The sequence below is a fragment of the Pleurodeles waltl genome, chromosome 9 (assembly GCF_031143425.1).
Source record: "Pleurodeles waltl isolate 20211129_DDA chromosome 9, aPleWal1.hap1.20221129, whole genome shotgun sequence".
NCBI classification, from domain to species: Eukaryota; Metazoa; Chordata; class Amphibia; order Caudata; family Salamandridae; genus Pleurodeles; species Pleurodeles waltl.
Genome location: NC_090448.1, coordinates 290,641,960 through 290,662,799, shown reverse-complemented (window position 1 = coordinate 290,662,799; position 20,840 = coordinate 290,641,960). Strand labels below are relative to the sequence as shown.

Genomic DNA, 20,840 nt, shown 5'->3' with positions numbered 1-20,840 from the left:
ACATCAACTTCTCTAGATATCAGTGTCAATATCATCTCCTCCCTCGGCAAGCTCTTGAATACTCAGGTGGTCAAAAAGAAACCGAAGTCCAGCAGTGGGGGAATGTAGGCTTTGGGTCGAAGTCACTGAGTGATGAAAAGGACCACCCATTCTCCGCTCTCCCCCCCACTCCAAAAAAAAAAAACCAAAACAAATACACTTACATAATGGAGACAGTCCCGCATCCAACCACTACACAGTGGAATAATTCAGGGCATCTTAACTTAGAAGAGTTCATACTGTAAAATGAAATGCTGTGGCTAGCAGTAGCAGTGTCACAGCCCTGATCCTTCCACATCTGTGGACCTCAACACCACTGGATACTACTAAAATGCCAGCACCATAGAGGCATTAAGGACTGTGCTACTGACTAGCCAATCCTTCCTGTTACGTGGACACTGTTGAGCATTTACTTCATCTTTTATCCAAATCAAGAACTGCTCTTAGCGAAGAGTCCACAGTTTATCCAAGTAGGATTCTGTTTTCAAGCTACTTTTTAAATTTTACCTGAAATCTATTGCCTGTTGTAATCATTGCCAATAGTTAACTGTATGTATGCTTGTAGGTATGGTTGTATGTACGTACGTACGTATGTATGTAGAGGACACCCAGACCCTCCTCATGGCTTGTTAGAGGATCGGAGTCCAATCATGCTTAGTGTTTAAATTGTCCTGACAGTTACTTGAGATATCAAAGGCCCTTCGAGTTCCACAGAACTTTAAAAACCTAGCTTTTGACAAACTTAAGGTTTAAAACTATGTAATGGTGGTATGTTCAATACCAAAAACGTACTCCTCATGTGAGTACACAGCTTTGTAAATAAACTAAGTGAAGGTAACTAAGGCCAATGGAGTGGCTATCCATTAAACAAAGGAACTTAAATTAACACTCAATTTATCATTTAGTTAAAAAAAAAAAAAAGAATTTAATAAACATTCTTATACAACATGTGTAACCAGTAATAAATAAACTCTGATGCCTCAGGGATCTCTGATGGAAGGGGACTAGAAGGGTGTCCAGGATCTCTATGGAGCTTCACTGGGCTCCTCTACGCCACTCGCAGGAGATTTCTTCAGGGGAATTATGTACAACCCATTTTTGGCCTCCTTAATACGCCACCAGCGTCCCAACCTTTGAAGAAAGAGAAAATAAATTAGACCATATGCAGGTTATGAGCATGAGTTTAGGAAAATGCAGCTTGGTAACAATAAGTGCAGCTGGGTGTCTTAGGGAGAAGATATGTACACTGACTAAAGTGAAGAACAGCTTGGAATACCACTGTTACCAGGATGAGGACCTTTGGAACAGAAAGCTTAGAAAATGACTCCATATAATTAGACATTCCACCTGGTCTCATTAGCAGGTGTACGTCACTGACCCACTCCACGTTCAGATGGTGTTAGTACTGCTCCGCTACCCTTTAATTGCATTGCACGAGACCGGTATTCCAACGTGTTTTCTTTATATTCTTTAGTCAGGGCTTTAAGTGGGATGAAAAAAGTGTGTGGGCGGTGGTAGGTTATCTAAAAGGGGCACGGCCTGTGTACTTAGGGGTGTGACTTGGACAAACATTTCTGTGATTCACATAATGTGCCACACAGTGAGTATTTTGGTTCCTCTGAGATATCTTTTATTGCATTCAGATAGATAAGACTACTGACATACAGCCAAAAATACATCTAAAAACAGTCTTGTCCGTTGGTTTGGTCTATGGTTGTTATCTGTTTAAGATCACCAAGTAATATTGTCTTTGTTGTAAAAATTAAAAAATGTTTGAATTCTAAAATTAGGAGACTGAATTAAACTTTACTGTGGCAGGAGTAGTGGTCTACAGAGTGTCTCAATCATTCCTGCTATGGTCACGCTATGCTAGACATGTAGGCCCTTTTTCTCTCCGCATCTCAGCCATCTACAGATCTTGAAACTCATCTTCCTCTTAACCACAGTCTTTTCACTCTTCCCAGAATACACTTTGTTCACTTCACCACCACCCAAACACACAACTAACCCACTCACTTGTAAGCACTGAATTTTTATTGCCTTATCAAAATATTGACAACTGTGTAGCTCCTCCACACACATTTGCACAGAATCACAACTGCAACTGTAATATGTGATCATTGCTCTTTGTGCTCTCTACAGAGGCCAAGGAATGGATGAACGTGTATTCTGAACACCTTTCTGACTGACTGCAGAGAAATTTTGCACTGCTTTCAGACTCAATTCCACGGCTCCCAATTGCGGCCCTTTATAAACACCTTGTGGTGACTCAGATCAAAATATGCACTATACAAGAACAATCAGATACACAACATCTTAAAAATAGAAACCATTCTTAAGGAATGCAAAGTAAAACGTAAAATATAAGCAGGAACTAAATAGCAGTCATGAATTACTTCAATGTTTTTTACATTCATTGTTCAGAAATCAGTTAGTGTTTTTACCAGTTAAGTTAAGGACATGAAAACAGGTCCTGACAGAAACCTACTTTCAATGTCTGATTTTAATTACTTCAAGGTCTGAGACTTGGAGGGACCTGGTCCACTTTTAGCCCTGTCTACAGTCAGCAGAAATAAGTGACAAATTAAAAAAAGTGGGCTTTAGTACCCAGAATTAGGCTCTCACCTCATATTCGAGGAACCTACATAATTTGCTCATTCAAAATCTGCAAGCATCAAAATAATGATCATTTCTCTGAATATTTCTCGTAAGGACATCATGCAGCAATTCGTGACGTAAGAAAGCATGGCACATTTCCATGTGTGAACTCAGTCTGTCATAACAGCGTCAATAAAACAAATGTCATTTTTCAAGCATATTCAGGCAAAAAAGTTAAACTCTAATGGTTTTCAACTCTTGACACAACCCATAGAATATATTTCAGTTCATGTTTGTGCTAATTACGTTGGAAAGGCTTTATGCAAAGCAAACGTAAGAAGGGTGAGAACAAAAGAGTTACATTCAGAAAGTCTTGCTTCACCCTTAGCCTGACATTAAGGGGTAAACAACATGTTTAGTGTAACAGTAAAGTTTCAAATTCTGAAGATGGATTACGAATTAAGGCCATTATTTCCTGCACATAAAATTTTCGTAATGTAAATAAATCACTGTGTGAATCTTTGCAATTGCTGTGCTGTATTTTCTCCCAAAGTAAATTGGTCAGACTTCAGTGGAAATTCGAATTAAAATGAGTCAATATAAATGATTGGGTAAGAAGCTTTTTAGATGGAAACACTCCGCATGATGTCCCTTAAAAGTTTAAATATAAGATTATATTTAAGTAGGAAATAACACAATACAGCAAGAAGTCCTGTCCTAAGCACCAGGAATATTAAACACATAAGAAACAGTAGTTCTGACTGCTTAAAAGAACTTTCAAGCAGGACACTGGATACATTTTTGTTTTTGTTCTTTTAGAAGGGTGACCGGATATGATGAGGTGATTATACGGCAGGACTGGAGGCTTTGGATTATGCTATCTCTTTCTTTACTGAAAAAACACAGCAGACAATCAAAACTTTTTAAACATCAAAACTACATTTCCCAGAAGCATTAGTAGCCCATACACTGACAAATCTCATGTCAGCCCTACTATGTATATGTCCTTGTAAACACAGTCCTCCCTCTTTCTTTGTTGCTCACAACCAGAGTTAAGGCTAGTTTCTTACATTTTACTATTCCTGTACTGTTTCATTAATTGTACCTTATTGCTATGTCACTGGCCCGAGTGGAGCGGGGTTTGCCAATGCATTCAGAGAATTTAATCCTTTTCGTGACTGGTGGTGCGCGGAGCAAGTAGTCGGCATTCCGTTCCCTGGCCCCACACTCCATTGCCTGTCAGCGCTTCAGTGCCTTTTGTTTATCGAACGCCTGACGGGGCGAATAAACGCTGAAGGGCTTGGGCCCTTGTTCGAGCTCTTGTGCACAAGTGCTGTGGGTGCTGTGAGGAGATGGGACGTAGTCCGTCCTTGGTTCATGCGGGCCATTTCCATCACTCTCCTAGTGTCAGATCGGCCCCCATGTAGAGCAAAGAGCGCACAAGGTTCTCTCTCTTTGGGCATCGCCTGAAAACAACCGATGGAGCGCAAAAACATTAAGGCTCTGGCCTAGGGGACTGGCAGGTGCTCCCTCCACCCTAACTGATGTTGACTGACCAAGCTGGGTAACCATGTCCAGGACTCTGTCAATCAGGCTCTTATAAAGGCTCTTAAGCCATTTACACAGCCCCTAATGAGGTTTAGGCAACGAGCTGGCTTGCGCTGAGGCAGGTTCGATGGCGAATGGTCTTTTCGGTAACAAATTTGTTAAAGACTTGGGAAATATGTTGTCACTTTCTCAGCCCGGGATAAGGTGCAGACATCTATGAAAAAGATGTTCAGTGGGGGCCTTTTTACCAGGGCCAGACAATATTGAGGTTGAGCGCCAGGCAGTGGATCATATCATACCTCTGGCGGCTACACCAGGGCCCAAGGCGGTTACCAATCCTCCTCAGGATTGTACCCTAGCAGGGCCCGGAGGGGTCGCGGGAATATCTATAAAGGTGCCAACCAAAGCAGTGAGTCATTCCCTTTTCAGAACTGATTCTAGGGGGGGGGGGGAGGATACAATGACACCTTGCAGTGTGGGAACATACATCGCAGGACCCTTGGGTACTACAGACAGCTCTAGGTTACAGGTTAGAGTTTTACTCCACCCCACAACAAACAGTTCCTCCTCACCCCACACGTTTCACAGAGCGGTTTTATAGATGAGATTGTATCTCTGCTCTCCAAACAATGATTGTCAGGCCGGATCCCCATCCAGCGAAATTCGTGAGTACGATATTCCTAGTACCGAAAAAAGGCGGTGGCTCTTGTCTGGTTCTCAACCTAAAGTCATTCAGTTCTTGGATAGTGTATCGCCACTTCGAAATGGGAGGTATCCATCTTTTAACAGACCTCTTGCAAGAGGGCAATTGGCTAGTGGGATTAGACCTAAATGACTTATTTAACAGTTCCCTTTTATGCCCCCCACCTTTCTACAGTTCCGCTGGTGAGATCACTAGTTCTAGTTTACTGTCCTCCCATTTGGTCCTTCTTCAGTCCCCTGGTGCTTTACCAAGCTCTTACGACTGGTGGTGCAGCTCCTCCGAGAAAAGGGTGTCATCTTTATTTGTTCAGACAATGGTCTAATCACGGTGCAAAGCGAAGAGACGATTCGGTTGCATCTGTCTTTGGCGATCCAGACCCCACAAGATTTGGGGTTTCTGATCAATTTATACAAATACAGCTTGACCCCGTCCAACTCCATAGAATTCTAAGGTTTTCAAGTGGATTCTCTACAAGCTTGGTTGAAACTACCCATCCCAAAATGGAATTTGATCAAGAAAGAGTTGAGGAGAGCCCTCGCCCCTCCTACTATATCATTGAGGACTCTTGCTCGCCTAATAGGTCTTTTGGCATCCTCAATTCAGAAGATTTTTCTGAGGCCCTTACATTATCAGGCCCTTCAACGTTTGAAGATCTTGCACTTTTGCAAAGGTCTAGCTTATTTAGAACAAATTCCACTGTCGATCAAAGCTCGAGCAGAGAGAACATAGTGACTGAATCATATGGATGCTTAGAATGGCAGGGCCATTTTTGCATCTTCTACAGAGTGGATGATAGAATCAGATGCCAGCCGGTGGGTTGAAGAGTGTGTTGTGGATCAGTGCAGACAGGAGGTCACTGGTCGACAGAGGAGTTGAACCTCCATATCAATTGTCTGGAGCTTCTAGCGGGCGGTCTTTGTCTTGCCATAAGGTGAAGTCTTGCATCCTTTTACACATGGACAACATCTCAGCGATCCCTTATACCAGTCATCTTGGGGGTACCAGGTCTCGGGTACTAGCAGAGATTCCAAGGAATTTTTGCCTTTGACATCACAAATGTGACAGTGGAGTACATCCCGGGACGTTCCAATATGATAGCGGATTGGAACCCTCGCATCCTGGGGGATGGTCGCGATTCGAAACTAGATCCCTGGGTGTTTCACAGTCTCAATCGGTGGTGGAGTCCTTGTGCGATCGACGTTTTTGCGTCTTGCCTGAACTCTCAACTCCTGCTATTTTACAGATCCTCTGGCAGTTGGGTCAGGTGCATTTCTGCAGACATGGCAGGACTGTCTTCTCTAAGGCTTTCCCCCGTTCTCCTTGATTCAGACAGTACTCTCTCCGGTACGGAGGATGTAGTCGGAAATGGTCTTGGTGACCGCTCTCTGAAAGGCCCAGCCCTGGTTCCCCGTGGTGACATAGTTAGCGTGTGCCCTTCTGGTTCAGAACCTGTCTTATCAGCCTCTGCTCTTGGACCCGTCGCGTCTTCCTCATCCACTGGCAAAAGCAGGTCACTTCTCTCATGGCATGAAAACTTTCCAGCGACGCTGCCAGGTGCCGGGAGTTTTGGAAGACGCTATGTTTTTCTTGTCCCAATCCTGGCCCCCCCCACCCACCACTCATAAGAGATACAAGTCTGCATGGTAGAGATGGGTTTGTTGGTGTAGAGTATGGTGTGTTGATCACTAGGTGAGAACCATTAATAAGATAGTTAATTTCCTTTCTGACCCAGCATTGCAAGGATTGGCATACAGGACTATTAATAACTTCAGGTCTGCGATTTTGGCGGGCCATATGAATTTGGAAGGTAAAGCGGTTGGGGAACATGTAGGAAAGTACCATCTTGCCTGGCATGTTACCCCCATATTTCACTGTATATATGTTGTTTTAGTCTATGTGTCACTGGGACCCTGCCAGGCAGGGCCCCAGTGCCCATAAGTATGTGCCCTGTATGTGTTCCCTGTGTGATGCCTAACTGTCTCACTGAGGCTCTGCTAACCAGAACCTCAGTGGTTATGCTCTCTCTGCTTTCCAAATTTGTCACTAACAGGCTCGTGACTAAATTTACCAATTCACATTGGCATACTGGTACACCCATATAATTCCCTAGTATATGGTACTGAGGTACCCAGGGTATTGGGGTTCCAGGAGATCCCTATGGGCTGCAGAATTTCTTTTGCCACCCATAGGGAGCTCTGACAATTTTTACACAGGCCTGCCAGTGCAGCCTGCGTGAAATAACGTCCACGTTATTTCACAGCCATTTACCACTGCACTTAAGCAACTTAAAAGTCACCTATATGTCTAGCCTTCATCTGGTGAAGGTTGGGTGAAAATTTACTTTGTGTGTGGGCACCCTGGCACTAGCCAAGGTGCCCCCACATCGCTCAGGGCAAATTCCCCCGACTTTGTGAGTGCGGGGACACCATTACACGTGTACACTATACATAGGTCACTACCTATGTATGGCGTCACAATGGTAACTCCAAACATGGCAATGTAACATGTCTAAGATCATGGAATTGTCCCCCCAATACCATTCTGGTATTGGGGGGACAATTCCAGGAGCCCCCCCACCGGGTCTCTAGCACAGTACCCGGGTACTGCCAAACTGCCTTTCCGGGGTCTCCACTGCAGCTGCTGCCAACCCCTCAGACAGGTTTCTGCCCTCCTGGGGTCCAGGCAGCCCTGGCCCAGGAAGGCAGAACAAAGGATTTCCTCTGAGAGAGGGTGTAACCCTCTCCCTTTGGAAACAGGTGTAAGGGCTGGGGAGGAGTAGCCTCCCCCAGCCTCTGGAAATGCTTTGATGGGCACAGATGGTGCCCATCTCTGCATAAGCCATTCTACACTGGTTCAGGGATCCCCCAGCACTGCTCTGGCGCGAAACTGGACAAAGAAAAGGGGAGTGACCACTCCCCTGACCTGCAACTCCCAGGGGAGGTGCCCAGAGCTCCTCCAGTGTGTCCCAGACCTCTGCCATCTTGGAAACAGAGGTGTTGGGGGCACACTCGACTGCTCTGAGTGGCCAGTGCCAGCAGGTGACATCACAGGCTCCTTCTGATAGACTCTTACCTCTCTTGGTAGCCAATCCTCCTTCCTAGGTAGCCAAACCTCCTTTTCTGGCTATTTAGGGTCTCTGCTTTGGGGAATTATTTAGATAAGGAATGCAAGAGCTCACCAGAGTTCCTCTGTATCTCCTTCACCTTCTACCAAAGGATCGACTGCTGACTGCTCAGGACGCCTGCAAAACCGCAACAAAGTAGCAAAGACGACTACTAGCAACCTTGTATCGCTTCATCCTGCCGGCTTTCTCGACTGATTCCAGGTGGTGCATGCTCTGGGGGTAGCTTGCCTTCACCCTGCACCAGAAGCTCCAAAGAAATCTCCCATGGGTCGACGGAATCTTCCCCCTGCTAACCCAGGCACCAAAAGACTGCAACACTGGTCCTCTGGGTCCACTCTCATCCTGACGAGCGTGGTCCCTGGAAATCAGCAACTTTGTCCAAGTGACTCCCACAGTCCAGTGACTCTCCAGTCCAAGTTTGGTGGAGGTAAGTCCTTGCCTCCCCACGCTATACTGATTTGCTGGGTACCGCGTGATTTGCAGCTGCTCTGGATCCTGTGCACTCTTCCAGGATTTCCTTCGTGCCCAGCCAAGCCTGGGTCCCCAACACTCCTTCCTGCAGTGCACAACCTTCTGAGTTGTCCTACGGCGTCGTGGGACTCCCTTTTGTGACTTCGCGTGGACTCCGGTTCACTTTCCTTCCAAGTGCCTGTTCAGGTACTTCTGTGGGTGCTGCCTGCTTCTGTGAGGGCTCCCTGAGTTGCTGGGCACCCCCTCTGTCTCCTCCTCCAAGTGACAACATCCTGATCTCTCCTGGGCCACAGCAGCACCCAAAAACCTCTACTGCGACCCTTGCAGCTTGCAAGGCTTGTTTGTGTTCTTTCTGCGTGGGAACACATCTGCAAGCTTCATCGCGACGTGGGACATCTGTCTTCCAAAGGAGAAGTCCCTAGCCCTCTTCTTTCTTGCAGAACTCCAAGCTTCTTCCATCCGGTGGCAGCTTCCTTGCACCCTCAGCTGGCATTTCCTGGGCTCCTGCCCACTCTTGACACTGTTGCGACTATTGGACTTGGTCCCCTTGCCTTACAGGTACTCAGGTCCAGAAATCCACTGTTGTTGCATTGCTGGTGTTTGTTCTTCCTGCAGAATCCCCCTATCACGACTTCTGTGCTCTCTGGGGGTAGTAGGTGCACTATACACCTACTTTTCAGGGTCTTGGGGTGGGCTATTTTTCTAACCCTCACTGTTTTCTTACAGTCCCAGTTACCCTCTACAAGCTCACATCGGTCTGGGGTCCATTCGTGGTTTGCATTCCACTTGGGGTATATGGTTTGTGTTGCCCTATACCTATGTGCTCCTATTGCAATCTACTGTGATTCTACACTGCTTGCATTACCTTTCGTGCTATTACTTACCTTATTTTGGTTTGTGTACATACATCTTGTGTATATAACTTATACTCCAAACTGAGGGTACTCACAGATATACTTTTGGCATATTGTCATAAAAATAAAGCACCTTTATTTTTAGTAATACTGTGTATTGTGTTTTCTTATGATATTGTGCATATGGCACCAGTGGTATAGTAGGAGCTTTACATGTCTCCTAGTTTAGCCTAAGCTGCTTTGCCATAGCTACCTTCTATCAGTCTAAGCTGCTAGAAACATCTCTTCTACACTAATAAGGGATAACTGGACCTGGCACATGGTGTAAGTACCTCTGGTACCCACTACAAGCCAGGCCAGCCTCCTACAGAACATCCCTTGGTTTGTAAACTTCTTAGCAGTATAAACATGTTGAATCCCCTGCAACCCAAGTATGCTGCTTTATGGAATGTAGATGTTTGGCGTTTTTTTATTAACATGGCATTGTAGTGAGGATTTGTCACATAAGCAATTATCTGCAAAGCTTAGCCTTCTTTTATGCCTAGCAACCTTCAGGCCTTTTTAAGATGTCCGTGCGCTGGAATCATCAGGTAGTCTATTTACTGCATTGGGAGCCTTACTGTTTCTAGACACACCAAAACAGCTTCACGTATTTCATATCCAGCTTTTTCCCATAATACAAAGTTGTGTGGTACAATGTCTGAAGGCTTACAAGGCTTCAACTACAGAGTTTCGTACAGATGCTCAAGGCCAGTTAATAATTTCATTACAGAACCTGCATAGAACAATGTCTGTGGCCAACCGGGCAAGATGGGTCAAGTGGATATTAGGGGAAGCTGGAATTGACATTACTAAGTTTGGAGCATATTCTGTTCGAGGGGCCGAGGTATTGAAAGCTTTTTGCATAGGTTCCCGACTGGAACACATGGCCGCAACAGATTGGTTTTCAGATTCTACCCTTAAGGTATTCTACCCTTAGCCTATTGCTGATGCAGCTTAGTCAGTGGTGAATCAGCTTTAAACTAGCATAATCCTGCCATAGAATAAAACATTTTCTAGCTGTTGCGTCACGATTTTTCAGTTCTATTAAGGACACGGAGGCGAGGATTATCCCACCCATGGGAGTCATAGCTATCCATGTAATGTTATGAATACCTGATATCATTATAAATGTTTTTGGGGGATAGTTTGAATTTCGTATGCGCACCCATTTGTTTTTATTATTACCAAGTGCTGTGGTATTAGCATGTCTTTATGTCCCTAGGATAGGACAATAAATGAAGTGTAAGTTCACATATGAAGCCAGAAGTTTCAAACGGAATTATGGATCCAATTTTGAGCCTGTTGGGGTTTTCAATACTAAGCTGCGGTTCCAGTACGGTTGGAGTTTCACAAAGATAAGTCACTAAGGGTTTGCAAAGAAAGAGGAAGGACTTTACAAGGACATAAATATTGGTCAGTGTATGGACTATTAATGTTTCTGGGAAATGTAGTTTTGATGTTTAAAAATTTTGATTGGCTGCTGTGGTTTTCAGTAAAGAGTGAGAAAGCATAATCTTCGCCTCCGTGTCCTTAAAATAATTGAAAATTCTTGACCCGAAAGCTAGAAAAAAATTGTATTCATTTTTTAATAATGTCAATTATGGTTACTTTCGGTTAATTTAAGGCCCCACAAGATAGCTTATGCCCTATAGTCAGCCATCACACAATAGTATTTGGAGATAGATTTCTCTGAAAGACCAGCTCGATTTAAAAAATAAAAAGACAAAATATAGTAAAGAACTACAACTATGCGAGAGTCATCTTTCTTTGCTGCTGGGCAGTGTTCTTTAGATCACCAGTGAACTGTGTGCCGATTTGTTTATTCAAACTTAAGATCGGATCCACAGGACTTTGGAGAGAAGGATGTATTAATTCAGCGTACGGGTAAGTACCTAGGTGCCCTATGTATCGAGGGCAGCTCAAAATAGCAATTTAAAATCAATTAGCTGTTTTAATTATGATTTACGATTTGTTTTATTTCTTCAGAAAGTGAGAAAAAAACGTATTTTTCCCTTATAGTTAAAAACCAGTCCTATTTTGGAACCTGAAAAATATGATCTGAAACAATTCATTGTACTCGTTTAAAAATGTGAAAAGGTGTGAAATGCTGAGATGGCCCAGCTAGAATTCAAACCAATAAGCTGAAGATCTCGCACTACTTTATAACGAAACTCAACTAGCCTCTCGGAACCCACGTTCCCTTCCAATCACTCATTAACCGCATTCCTTGCCTTTGCCCCAACGCAGTGCTTCGCTACCTTTTGAAGAGAGATGTATGTTACACACCAACTTGTAGTTGAAGCACAGGTCTGCAGTAGAATTCCCCCCCGGGTTTCATCTATAAAACACCTGGATGCCTATTGTTTTAGGCCAATGGTCTTTAAAACTTTTAATCCAAAGCCAACCTTGGGTAAAACAATTCAACTACCCCAACCCTCCAAAATGGCTCAACCACTAACAGGTATATACAAAACTGATTTGCAATAGTCCTCATCAACCTATTACTAGATACTTGCTAAGTAAAACATTGCAAGCGAGCCAACGCTTCAAGCGAGGGACATGTTAAAAAATAAAAATAATCCATATACCATTTATTATCTTTCGATTTTATCCTGTTAGCAGTTGCCTCATAAGAAATGGAATCATATGGAATTTAAAGAAATATTGTAAGCAAAGCAGAAAAAATGCCTAAGGGACTTCGGAGGGAGTCAAATGAAATTAACAAAAATGGCTATTCACTTGTGTTTTATTTTTTTCATACCCAGGTAACAATTGGCCCAATATCGGGTGTGACACCTCCAGGCGCAGTGGTTTTTTGTGCAGAGTATTTTAGATTGTTAAATTTTGAGCTCGTCCTTAAAACGTTAAACATTAAATTAAGTCTCAAAATCCAGTGCGCTGTAGGCTCAAATACCAGGACTGACATGGCAATTCGTAAAAAATTAAAATCACTCGACAACTCTGAACATATTCACCAATTCAAATAGTGAAGTTATGTTCACTCATTTCTATCAAAGATGCACTCTAATACGGGACTGCCAACATGCCATTGGCAGAGCTGTTACCCTAAAAATGTATACAGTGTGATCCCTTATCCAAAACAAGCATTTGCAGTTACTGATTCAAAATAACTGACGCCACCTGAATTGGTAAATAAAAAATAAAATTGAAGATGTTTGAGGGTGAAGGAAGAAAAAACTGCCAGGCGGAGGAAACGGAGGAGAGGGTTGGGGGTGAGGGATAGCACGAGGAAGAGTGCGAAATGGGGTTGGAGGAGAAACACAGGATGTGATGAAAACGTGGAGGAAAAAATTACATATGAGCAAGCAATTCATGAGTACATGAGGCTGACAGCAACACGAGGACCATGGGGAAACACACAAAAAGGAGAGAGAGAACGCTGGTGGGGATTAAGTACACAAGAGAAAAACGGAGCTAATGGAGGGGGTATTTAGAGGTGCTTAACGAAAAAAAAAAAGCTCTCTAAAAGAGAGCAGTGGTAGGACATAAGTCAGTCAAATTAAGAGGATGGGAAAGAGCCCATGCTGCAGGGGAGGGACAGAAACAGATGGCTAGAAAAATAATCAAATAAAAAGTAAGCAAATGGGGTGACAATTCCAACCAATGGAAAGCAAAAGGGCGGACTAAAAGCCAACTGAGTTCTTGATAAGCCAATTTTTTTTTTTTTTTTTTTTTTTTTTTAAACCAACCAGACGGCTTGTCCCAAATAGCAAATTGCCATTTTACCACAGACTCCAAAAATCCCTACATGAGGCTTAAACCAGTCACATTGGGTCAGACAAAATCGCCTAACACAGCTTATCAGCAGAAACACACAAGATACTCCAAAAGTCACATTCTTTTTTATAGGAAATGGACCTGTGTGGTGAGCAAAGGGATGCAAACGTTGCGACTGACTGAAAATGGTACTCTTTTCTAGAAGAAGAAGAATAAAAAAAACAAAAGAAAACAAGATAAGATAAGAGTTTTAAATACTCCCATATCAAAGACCCTGAAAATGCAGTTGCCACTCGGGTTTGCAGAAAAATCTATACCGCAGTAAATTACTGCCAAAAGGACTGACAATTCTCAGACTAACTCAGCTGCCGAAACTGGACTGCAGCCAGTGACACTCCATCTTCTCTTTCAACCTCCGAAGAGCCATATCCAACCCAGACCAAAATTGATTTTGGCTGCCCTCAAATATCTGTACACAAACCAACAGAATAAATGAATTCAAATCTACAATTTGTAAGTACAAACAAGACCTACTTAGCTTAAATAAGGCTGAAATAGGAAAAGAAAATCGTCAGATCAGATCCCCCCCCCCCGTAAAGGACCCAAAAAGACCATGCTAACGAACATTTAAATTTTAGGTAGCGACATCCACAGCGAAACCAGTACATTAAATTATTCCCAGTTATAGTTTCCTTGAAAACCTATGAGCAACAGGTTGCACATTATGTTTAAAGGAAAGGTATCACCCGTATTGAAATCAATGGATCACACTGAAGAAAAGTGAATTTTCTTTGTAGGCATCCAATTGGCATGGTAATTTCGCTAAATACTATGCTCTGAGATGATCACTACAGGTATTCAGTTTAGTGTATTTCTGACTCAGCCTGGCCAATCAGTATGTTCAGTGAGGGTGGGCTGCTGTATGGGACCTGTCAGCTTGGCCTGACCTTCTCTGGACAGCTTCAATGCCAGGAAGAAAGGTGGCTCCAGGTCCCTTAGGAACATTTTTGCTTGTCCTTTCCCTCACGCACCATTTCGTAGAAGAACTAGTGTCATTCCACTATTAACCTTCTCCGAGAGGAGCACGACAGGTGTTCATTTTAGTGTATTTATAATGAACACAAACAATTTAACTAGATTCCCTTCAACAGTTATTTTCAGATGTCTAGTGTCTACCCAATGCCTTTTCACTCGTGGCCTGCTTCTGGCCTTAATAGAAATGGAAATAAAGGCAGACGGGGGAAAAGAGAAAAGGTGATGAGGAGGCCAGGTCAGCAGGTAAAAGCAGGTGGCTGCTAACATGGGTACAGCTTCCCCAGCTTTTTTTTTTTTTTGGGGGGGGGGGCTAATGTGCGTGCCCTGAGGGACTTCACTACAGCTTAAAACCCCATTCCACCCAATACCTTGCGTTTACTCTTCCCGAAGAGGAAATATTATTTTTTTCCATTTGTTCCAATGCTTTTTGTTTGCAGATTTTTTTTTTTTTTTTTAACAGATTTTATTGGTTTTCAGCAAGACGATAAACAAGTACATCCGATATTGCTATGTGTATCCCTCCATTACTAATTACATCACATCAACTTCAATTAACTAATATCCTCAATTCAAGCCAGTGTTCATCCCTCGACACCGACCAACCCCCGGTATGCCCGGTTTCGAGATGCGCCTATGCGTTTTCCAAGTGACAACAACTACACAAATGCGATTCCATCCCCTTTCTGTGTCTTCTCATGTCTCCTCAATATCTGGGGTATGCTTCCTCCCCTAACCCAACTCTCTAGTGTAGCGTCAATGTCTGCTATGGATGTTACCGCTAGGGCGTCAGTCGTGGTGATGAGGGGTCAGGCAGGGACATGGAGTCCACTAGTGCCTCCCAGGCCCTGCCCACATCAAGTGAGCCTTTCCCGTGCTTGGCTTCTCGTCGGAGAACAGAACCCTTGTAGCCTGCCCACCTTTCCAGCTCTTTTTCCCCACACCGCCACTCTGGGTCTCTGTGGGGCCTTCCAATTCCTGGCTCTCTCTCGCTTTGCAAGTAGCAGGGCCAAGTCTTGAAATCTGGGTGTGGTTTTAGTTTTGGCTGTATGTGGAAACCAGTGCAATAGGCAGTGCCCGGGGGAACATGGGGCTTCCCTCTTCACAATCTCAGAAAGCTTTCCAGTACTTTCTCCCCAGTGGACCGTGAGCACTGGGTATCCCCAGAACATGTGGCGAGTTGGAGGCCAGATTTCTACACATCTAGCGCAGCGGGCTTCACCCAAGGCATAGCATTTGTGTATTTTCTCAGTTGTGAGGTACGCTCTATGTAGGACATATACATTTTTAAGTTTAAACCTGGCATTTCCAGATACCTTAGGCATTCTATCAAGTAGGTTTGCCCAGTCCCCTTCTGGTATAGCTACCCCCCACAAGCCATCCTCCCAACGAGTGCGAAGAGCAGTTCGAGGCAGCAGCATGTTCCCCTGGGTGTTTGGTACAAGTAGGTAACTGCCCTAAAGGTGTCCGCCAATATCACCAAGTATTAGCAGCTTTTAGTGTGCGGTGGTTCTCTTAGCCTCGATCCCCAATGTTTACGTATCGCTGTTGTAACTGCTCTATGGAGGAGAAAGTGGCCTTGTGGCAGGACGTGTCTCACGCAAAATTCTTCAAATGGGAGGAAAGCCTTGGCCTCGAATAGAGGCCAGACTGTCACTGCTCCGGCGGTCTCCTATTCGACTAGTCCTTGCCAGTCCCCTCCACCGAAGAGTATGGCGAGTAGTCTCATTGGAATACTGGGAGAGTAGGTTATTTTTACATGTATGTTTTGAAGACTTCCAATCCAGCAGCACTACAGTATCTGAAATTCTGTGGTGGCAGTCTCATTGGGGTGCATGATTCTAAGAAAAGCTCTGGCCAGGCAGTGTAAGTTGGGCACAAGAGGGCCTATTTAATGCTCAGGGGCGAGCCGTCTACTGCGTCAGTCACTGAAGCTGTGCAGCTAGTTAGTACATCTCGAAGGCGGGGACCACAAGACCTCCATCTTCAACTATCTCCATAATGCTGTTAGTGCCACATGCCTGTGGCTAGCAACCCATATAAAAGCCATAAGCAGCGTTTCAATTTCCTGGAACATCGCCCAAGGAATCTAAAGTGGGAAAGTGGGAGTACAACAAAGTGATAGAGCAAGCGGGGAGGGCAATTGTTTTTAGGTTGAGCATAGCAGAGGGCATGCACTGATTTTCAACACAATCTATTCTGCGGGCTTTAACCAAGCCCATTTCACACCCATCACTTTCATTCGTTCCTGGGATTGCCTTTCAAAAATCTCTTGATGTAATTTGCAAATGCTTGCAGACTGACCCCCGTTACATGGAATATTGCATGATTGCCGATATACTTTAGTGTGAACTACTATTTTCTCATCCCTCCTCTTCGCACTCCACACTGGATGGAGCTTTACAGCGCCATGGCTGCCATGAACTCGATCGGTGGTATTGGAGCGAGTTGCAGGACTACAAGTTACGTCATATTATTGCTTTCGTCTCTCTTCTTCGCGCTCCATGGCGCTATGAAGTTTTATACAGCGTGAACTCGAACTAGTCATTTAAACTTTGCTTTTGTCTCCCCCCTTCACACTCCATGGCAGCCATGGCAGTTTGAAGCACAAACTCGATCAGAGGTATTGGAGCACTGCAGCTGTTTAAGTAAAAACACAAAAATCCTCAAAGCGACTCACCTGGAAGAGTGAAGAGCCAATACTACAATATTCACTCCACTCAGGGAAACTTGCCAAATAATGCTTTGCAAGGCATTCCTTTTACAAACCATTTTTGCTCATAACTCAGCCTGTGGTGGTTCTAAGACGATGGGGCCACCTTCAAAACACTCAACATGACGTGCTCTTTCTAACTAGATCATCTGTGGGTCCCCACACTAGGTTAGTGGGGACTGCAAAATAACCACCTCTCCCACCATTCAGTGTCTTTTTAAGCTCTCTTATGGCCGGAACTTTTGTTTTACAGCTAGGAGTAGTTAGTGTTTTAAGGGCCTTGTTTGAAATATTCCGGTAGGCCTGTTAGCCCTTTAGTTATATGCAGGGCCATTGGAATTATGTGGAAGAGAGGACCAAATTATGCGGTAGGGTTGACCAATTTATGTAGCAAGAAAAGTCCAGTTATGCATTTACAGCGCCAATAGCTCTAACTCAAGCAAATGCTAGACCTTTTGCATTGCAAATGCTTGTTAGTAAGGCAATGAGAGATATTCCCTAAACTTAATACTTGACTTGAGTGAACAAATAGCCACTCCTACATTCCCTTCGAACAAGTTTGCGGCTTCATGATAAAATACACACCCGACAATTTTGTCAGCAAGTTGGCTCCTACTTTAGCTCCACCAGATCCTTTGGGGGATCTCAGCCAGCATTCGTGGGGAACTATCTAAATTTATGCCAATTGACCCTTGGTCCCGAGAGGGAGCCCAACGGCTCCAAAGGCCCTCTAGCGTTCAAAATGCCTCTGAAATGTTCTGTGGAAATATTAAAATGTCACCTGCATACAGGCAACAGCAGGCCCAGGTACACACTCCCCATCCTGGCATAGCAAGCCAGTGGCTCCATTGAAAAAGCAAAGAATAGTGATATGGGACACCCTTGCCTAGTTTCCATCCCTACCCTGTAAAATTCCGAAATTGTACATCCCAGTCGTACCTGAGCCATGGGATCAATATACAGTAATCTGGCCCAGACCACAAATCCCTGTTCCAAGCCAAAGTGCTCCGTAACTTGATAGAGAAAGGCCCTCTCAAGGCTGTCGAAGGCCTTCTCTATATCCACAGCAACATTTCTGCTTCCATCCTATCATAGGTGTCAGCTTCTATTAGGGCCCGGAATCTACATATATTAAGTGCTGTGCTGCAACCAGAGATGAATCCCTCCTGATCAGAGTGAATAAGAGAAGTCATGTGAAGAAGGAGCGGAGTCGCCAAGATCCTGTTCAGGATTTTATAATTATTGTTCAACAGTGATAGTGGTCTGTATGCCGGTTTATCATAAGGTGGTTTTCTGGGTTTCAGGAGGTGGGACTATCAGAGCCTTCTGTATAGAAGTTGATAACACTCCTGTGTCCATGGAGGTTTTATAGAGAGCCATTAGTTTGGAGGCAAGGTCCACAACGTAAGTTAGGTAAAAATCAGCCAGGAACCAACTCGTACTCTGTGTTTTGTTCCTTTCCTGGCCATATTCTTAATGGCCGTGCATACCTCCTAGAGCGTTATTTCTCCTTCCAGTGTTTCAGATTCTTCTGATGGGATTCTTGAAACTGTTAAAGGAGTACGAAAGCCCTCAATATCTGCAGTTGGTCAGTCTACTGTGCTGTGGTATAGGTCAGTATAAAAGTGACAGAACTTCCAAATGATAGCTTCTTGCCTATAGATTTAAAGTCTGTGGTCAGACTAATTCTAGGTCCACTGAGCCCCTCTTTGCCAGGTTCGCCATCCACGCGAAAAGTGAGCCCGTGCAATCCCTCTCCGCGTGTGCTCTTATCATACAGTTCTTCTAGTCAAAGCATCAAAGCCTCTCGACTTGCTCAGCAAACTTTTTTGTTTTCCTCTCGCCGATTCAGCCATTCATCGGCCTCTAACCACACTCTAAGGCATCCCAATCCACAAGGGGAGAGGATGCTGTGCCTACGTCATCTTCAAAGTACTGGCATATTACTCTACCTATTGTTTCCCTATACACAGGGTCCTCAAGTGACTCTGCTTTCAATCGCCATGTAGGCATACAGGGAGTGCAGAATTATTAGGCAAGTTGTATTTTTGAGGATTAATTTTATTATTGAACAACAACCATGTTCTCAATGAACCCAAAAAACTCATTAATATCAAAGCTGAATATTTTTGGAAGTAGTTTTTAGTTTGTTTTCAGTTTTAGCTATGTTAGGGGGATATCTGTGTGTGCAGGTGACTATTACTGTGCATAATTATTAGGCAACTTAACAAAAAAAAATATATACCCATTTCAATTATTTATTATTACCAGTGAAACCAATATAACATCTCAACATTCACAAATATACATTTCTGACATTCAAAAACAAAACAAAAACAAATCAGTGACCAATATAGCCACCTTTCTTTGCAAGGACACTCAAAAGCCTGCCATCCATGGATTCTGTCAGTGTTTTGATCTGTTCACCATCAACATTGCGTGCAGCAGCAACCACAGCCTCCCAGACACTGTTCAGAGAGGTGTACTGTTTTCCCTCCTTGTAAATCTCACATTTGATGATGGACCACAGGTTCTCAATGGGGTTCAGATCAGGTGAACAAGGAGGCCATGTCATTAGATTTCCTTCTTTTATACCCTTTCTTGCCAGCCACGCTGTGGAGTACTTGGACGCGTGTGATCTAGCATTGTCCTGCATGAAAACCATGTTTTTCTTGAAGGATGCAGACTTCTTCCTGTACCAGTGCTTGAAGAAGGTGTCTTCCAGGAACTGGCAGTAGGACTGGGAGTTGAGCTTGACTCCATCCTCAACCCGAAAAGGCCCCACAAGCTCATCTTTGATGATACCAGCCCAAACCAGTACTCCACCTCCACCTTGCTGGCGTCTGAGTCGGCCTAGAGCTCTCTGCCCTTTACCAATCCAGCCACGGGCCCATCCATCTGGCCCATCAAGACTCACTCTCATTTCATCAGTCCATAAAACCTTAGAAAAATCAGTCTTGAGATATTTCTTGGCCCAGTCTTGACGTTTCAGCTTGTGTGTCTTGTTCAGTGGTGGTCGTCTTTCAGCCTTTCTTACCTTGGTAATGTCTCTGAGTATTGCACACCTTGTGCTTTTGGGCACTCCAGTGATGTTGCAGCTCTGAAATATGGCCAAACTGGTGGCAAGTGGCATCGTGGCAGCTGCATCCTTGACTTTTCTCAGTTCATGGGCAGTTATTTTGCGCCTTGGTTTTTCCACACGCTTCTTGCGACCCTGTTGACTATTTTGAATGAAACGCTTGATTGTTCGATGATCACGCTTCAGAAGCTTTGCAATTTTAAGAGTGCTGCATCCCTCTGCAAGATATCTCACTATTTTTGACTTTTCTGAGCCTGTCAAGTCCTTCTTTTGACCCATTTTGCCAAAGGAAAGGAAGTTGCCTAATAATTATGCACACCTGATATAGGGTGTTGATGTCATTAGACCACACCCCTTCTCATTACAGAGATGCACATCACCTAATATGCTTAATTGGTAGTAGGCTTTCGAGCCTATACAGCTTGGAGTAAGACAACATGCATAAAGAGGATGATGTGGTCAAAATACTCATTTGCCTAATAATTCTGCACTCCCTGTACATTGTTGGGCTCTCGCTGATCCCCAGCCCATGAGCAGTGAGTTGTATTCAGATATGGTTCCAGCAAGGTACCGTGTGGCACAGACTAAACTGCTGTTTATGCCCAGTGTGCACAACAATGCAGCTAGTCGTATGTGCAGATCGTGGATTGGTGAGAAAAAAAAGAAAGAAAAAAAATACTCCTTTTCTCCTAGGTGATGTGAGCATCATGAGTCAACCAACCCCCACCTCACCTGTCAGACAGAAAACGTGCAGCCCACTTTAATGGTTGGGGAGTCCTGTGTGGGGGTGGGGGGGAGGGGTGTGTGTCTAAGACAGGGTCTGCTAAGCAATTAAAGTCCCCTCCTAATATGATAGAACTTAGAAAGTGGGGGGCCAATGGCCCCGACAGTTCAGCTAA

General features: G+C 44.2%; 1 protein-coding gene across 1 annotated transcript in view; it reads right to left on the bottom strand.

The window, feature by feature from the left end:
- Window positions 1-946: 946 nt before the first annotated feature.
- RRP9 (ribosomal RNA processing 9, U3 small nucleolar RNA binding protein) overlaps window positions 947-20,840 on the bottom strand; it is a 220,574-nt gene continuing 200,680 nt past the window's right edge. Inside the window, exon 15 of the mRNA XM_069206752.1 lies at window positions 947-1,170. Coding sequence (XP_069062853.1) covers window positions 1,065-1,170 — 106 coding nt within the window. The 3' untranslated portion in view covers window positions 947-1,064. The remainder of the gene's footprint in view (window positions 1,171-20,840) is intronic.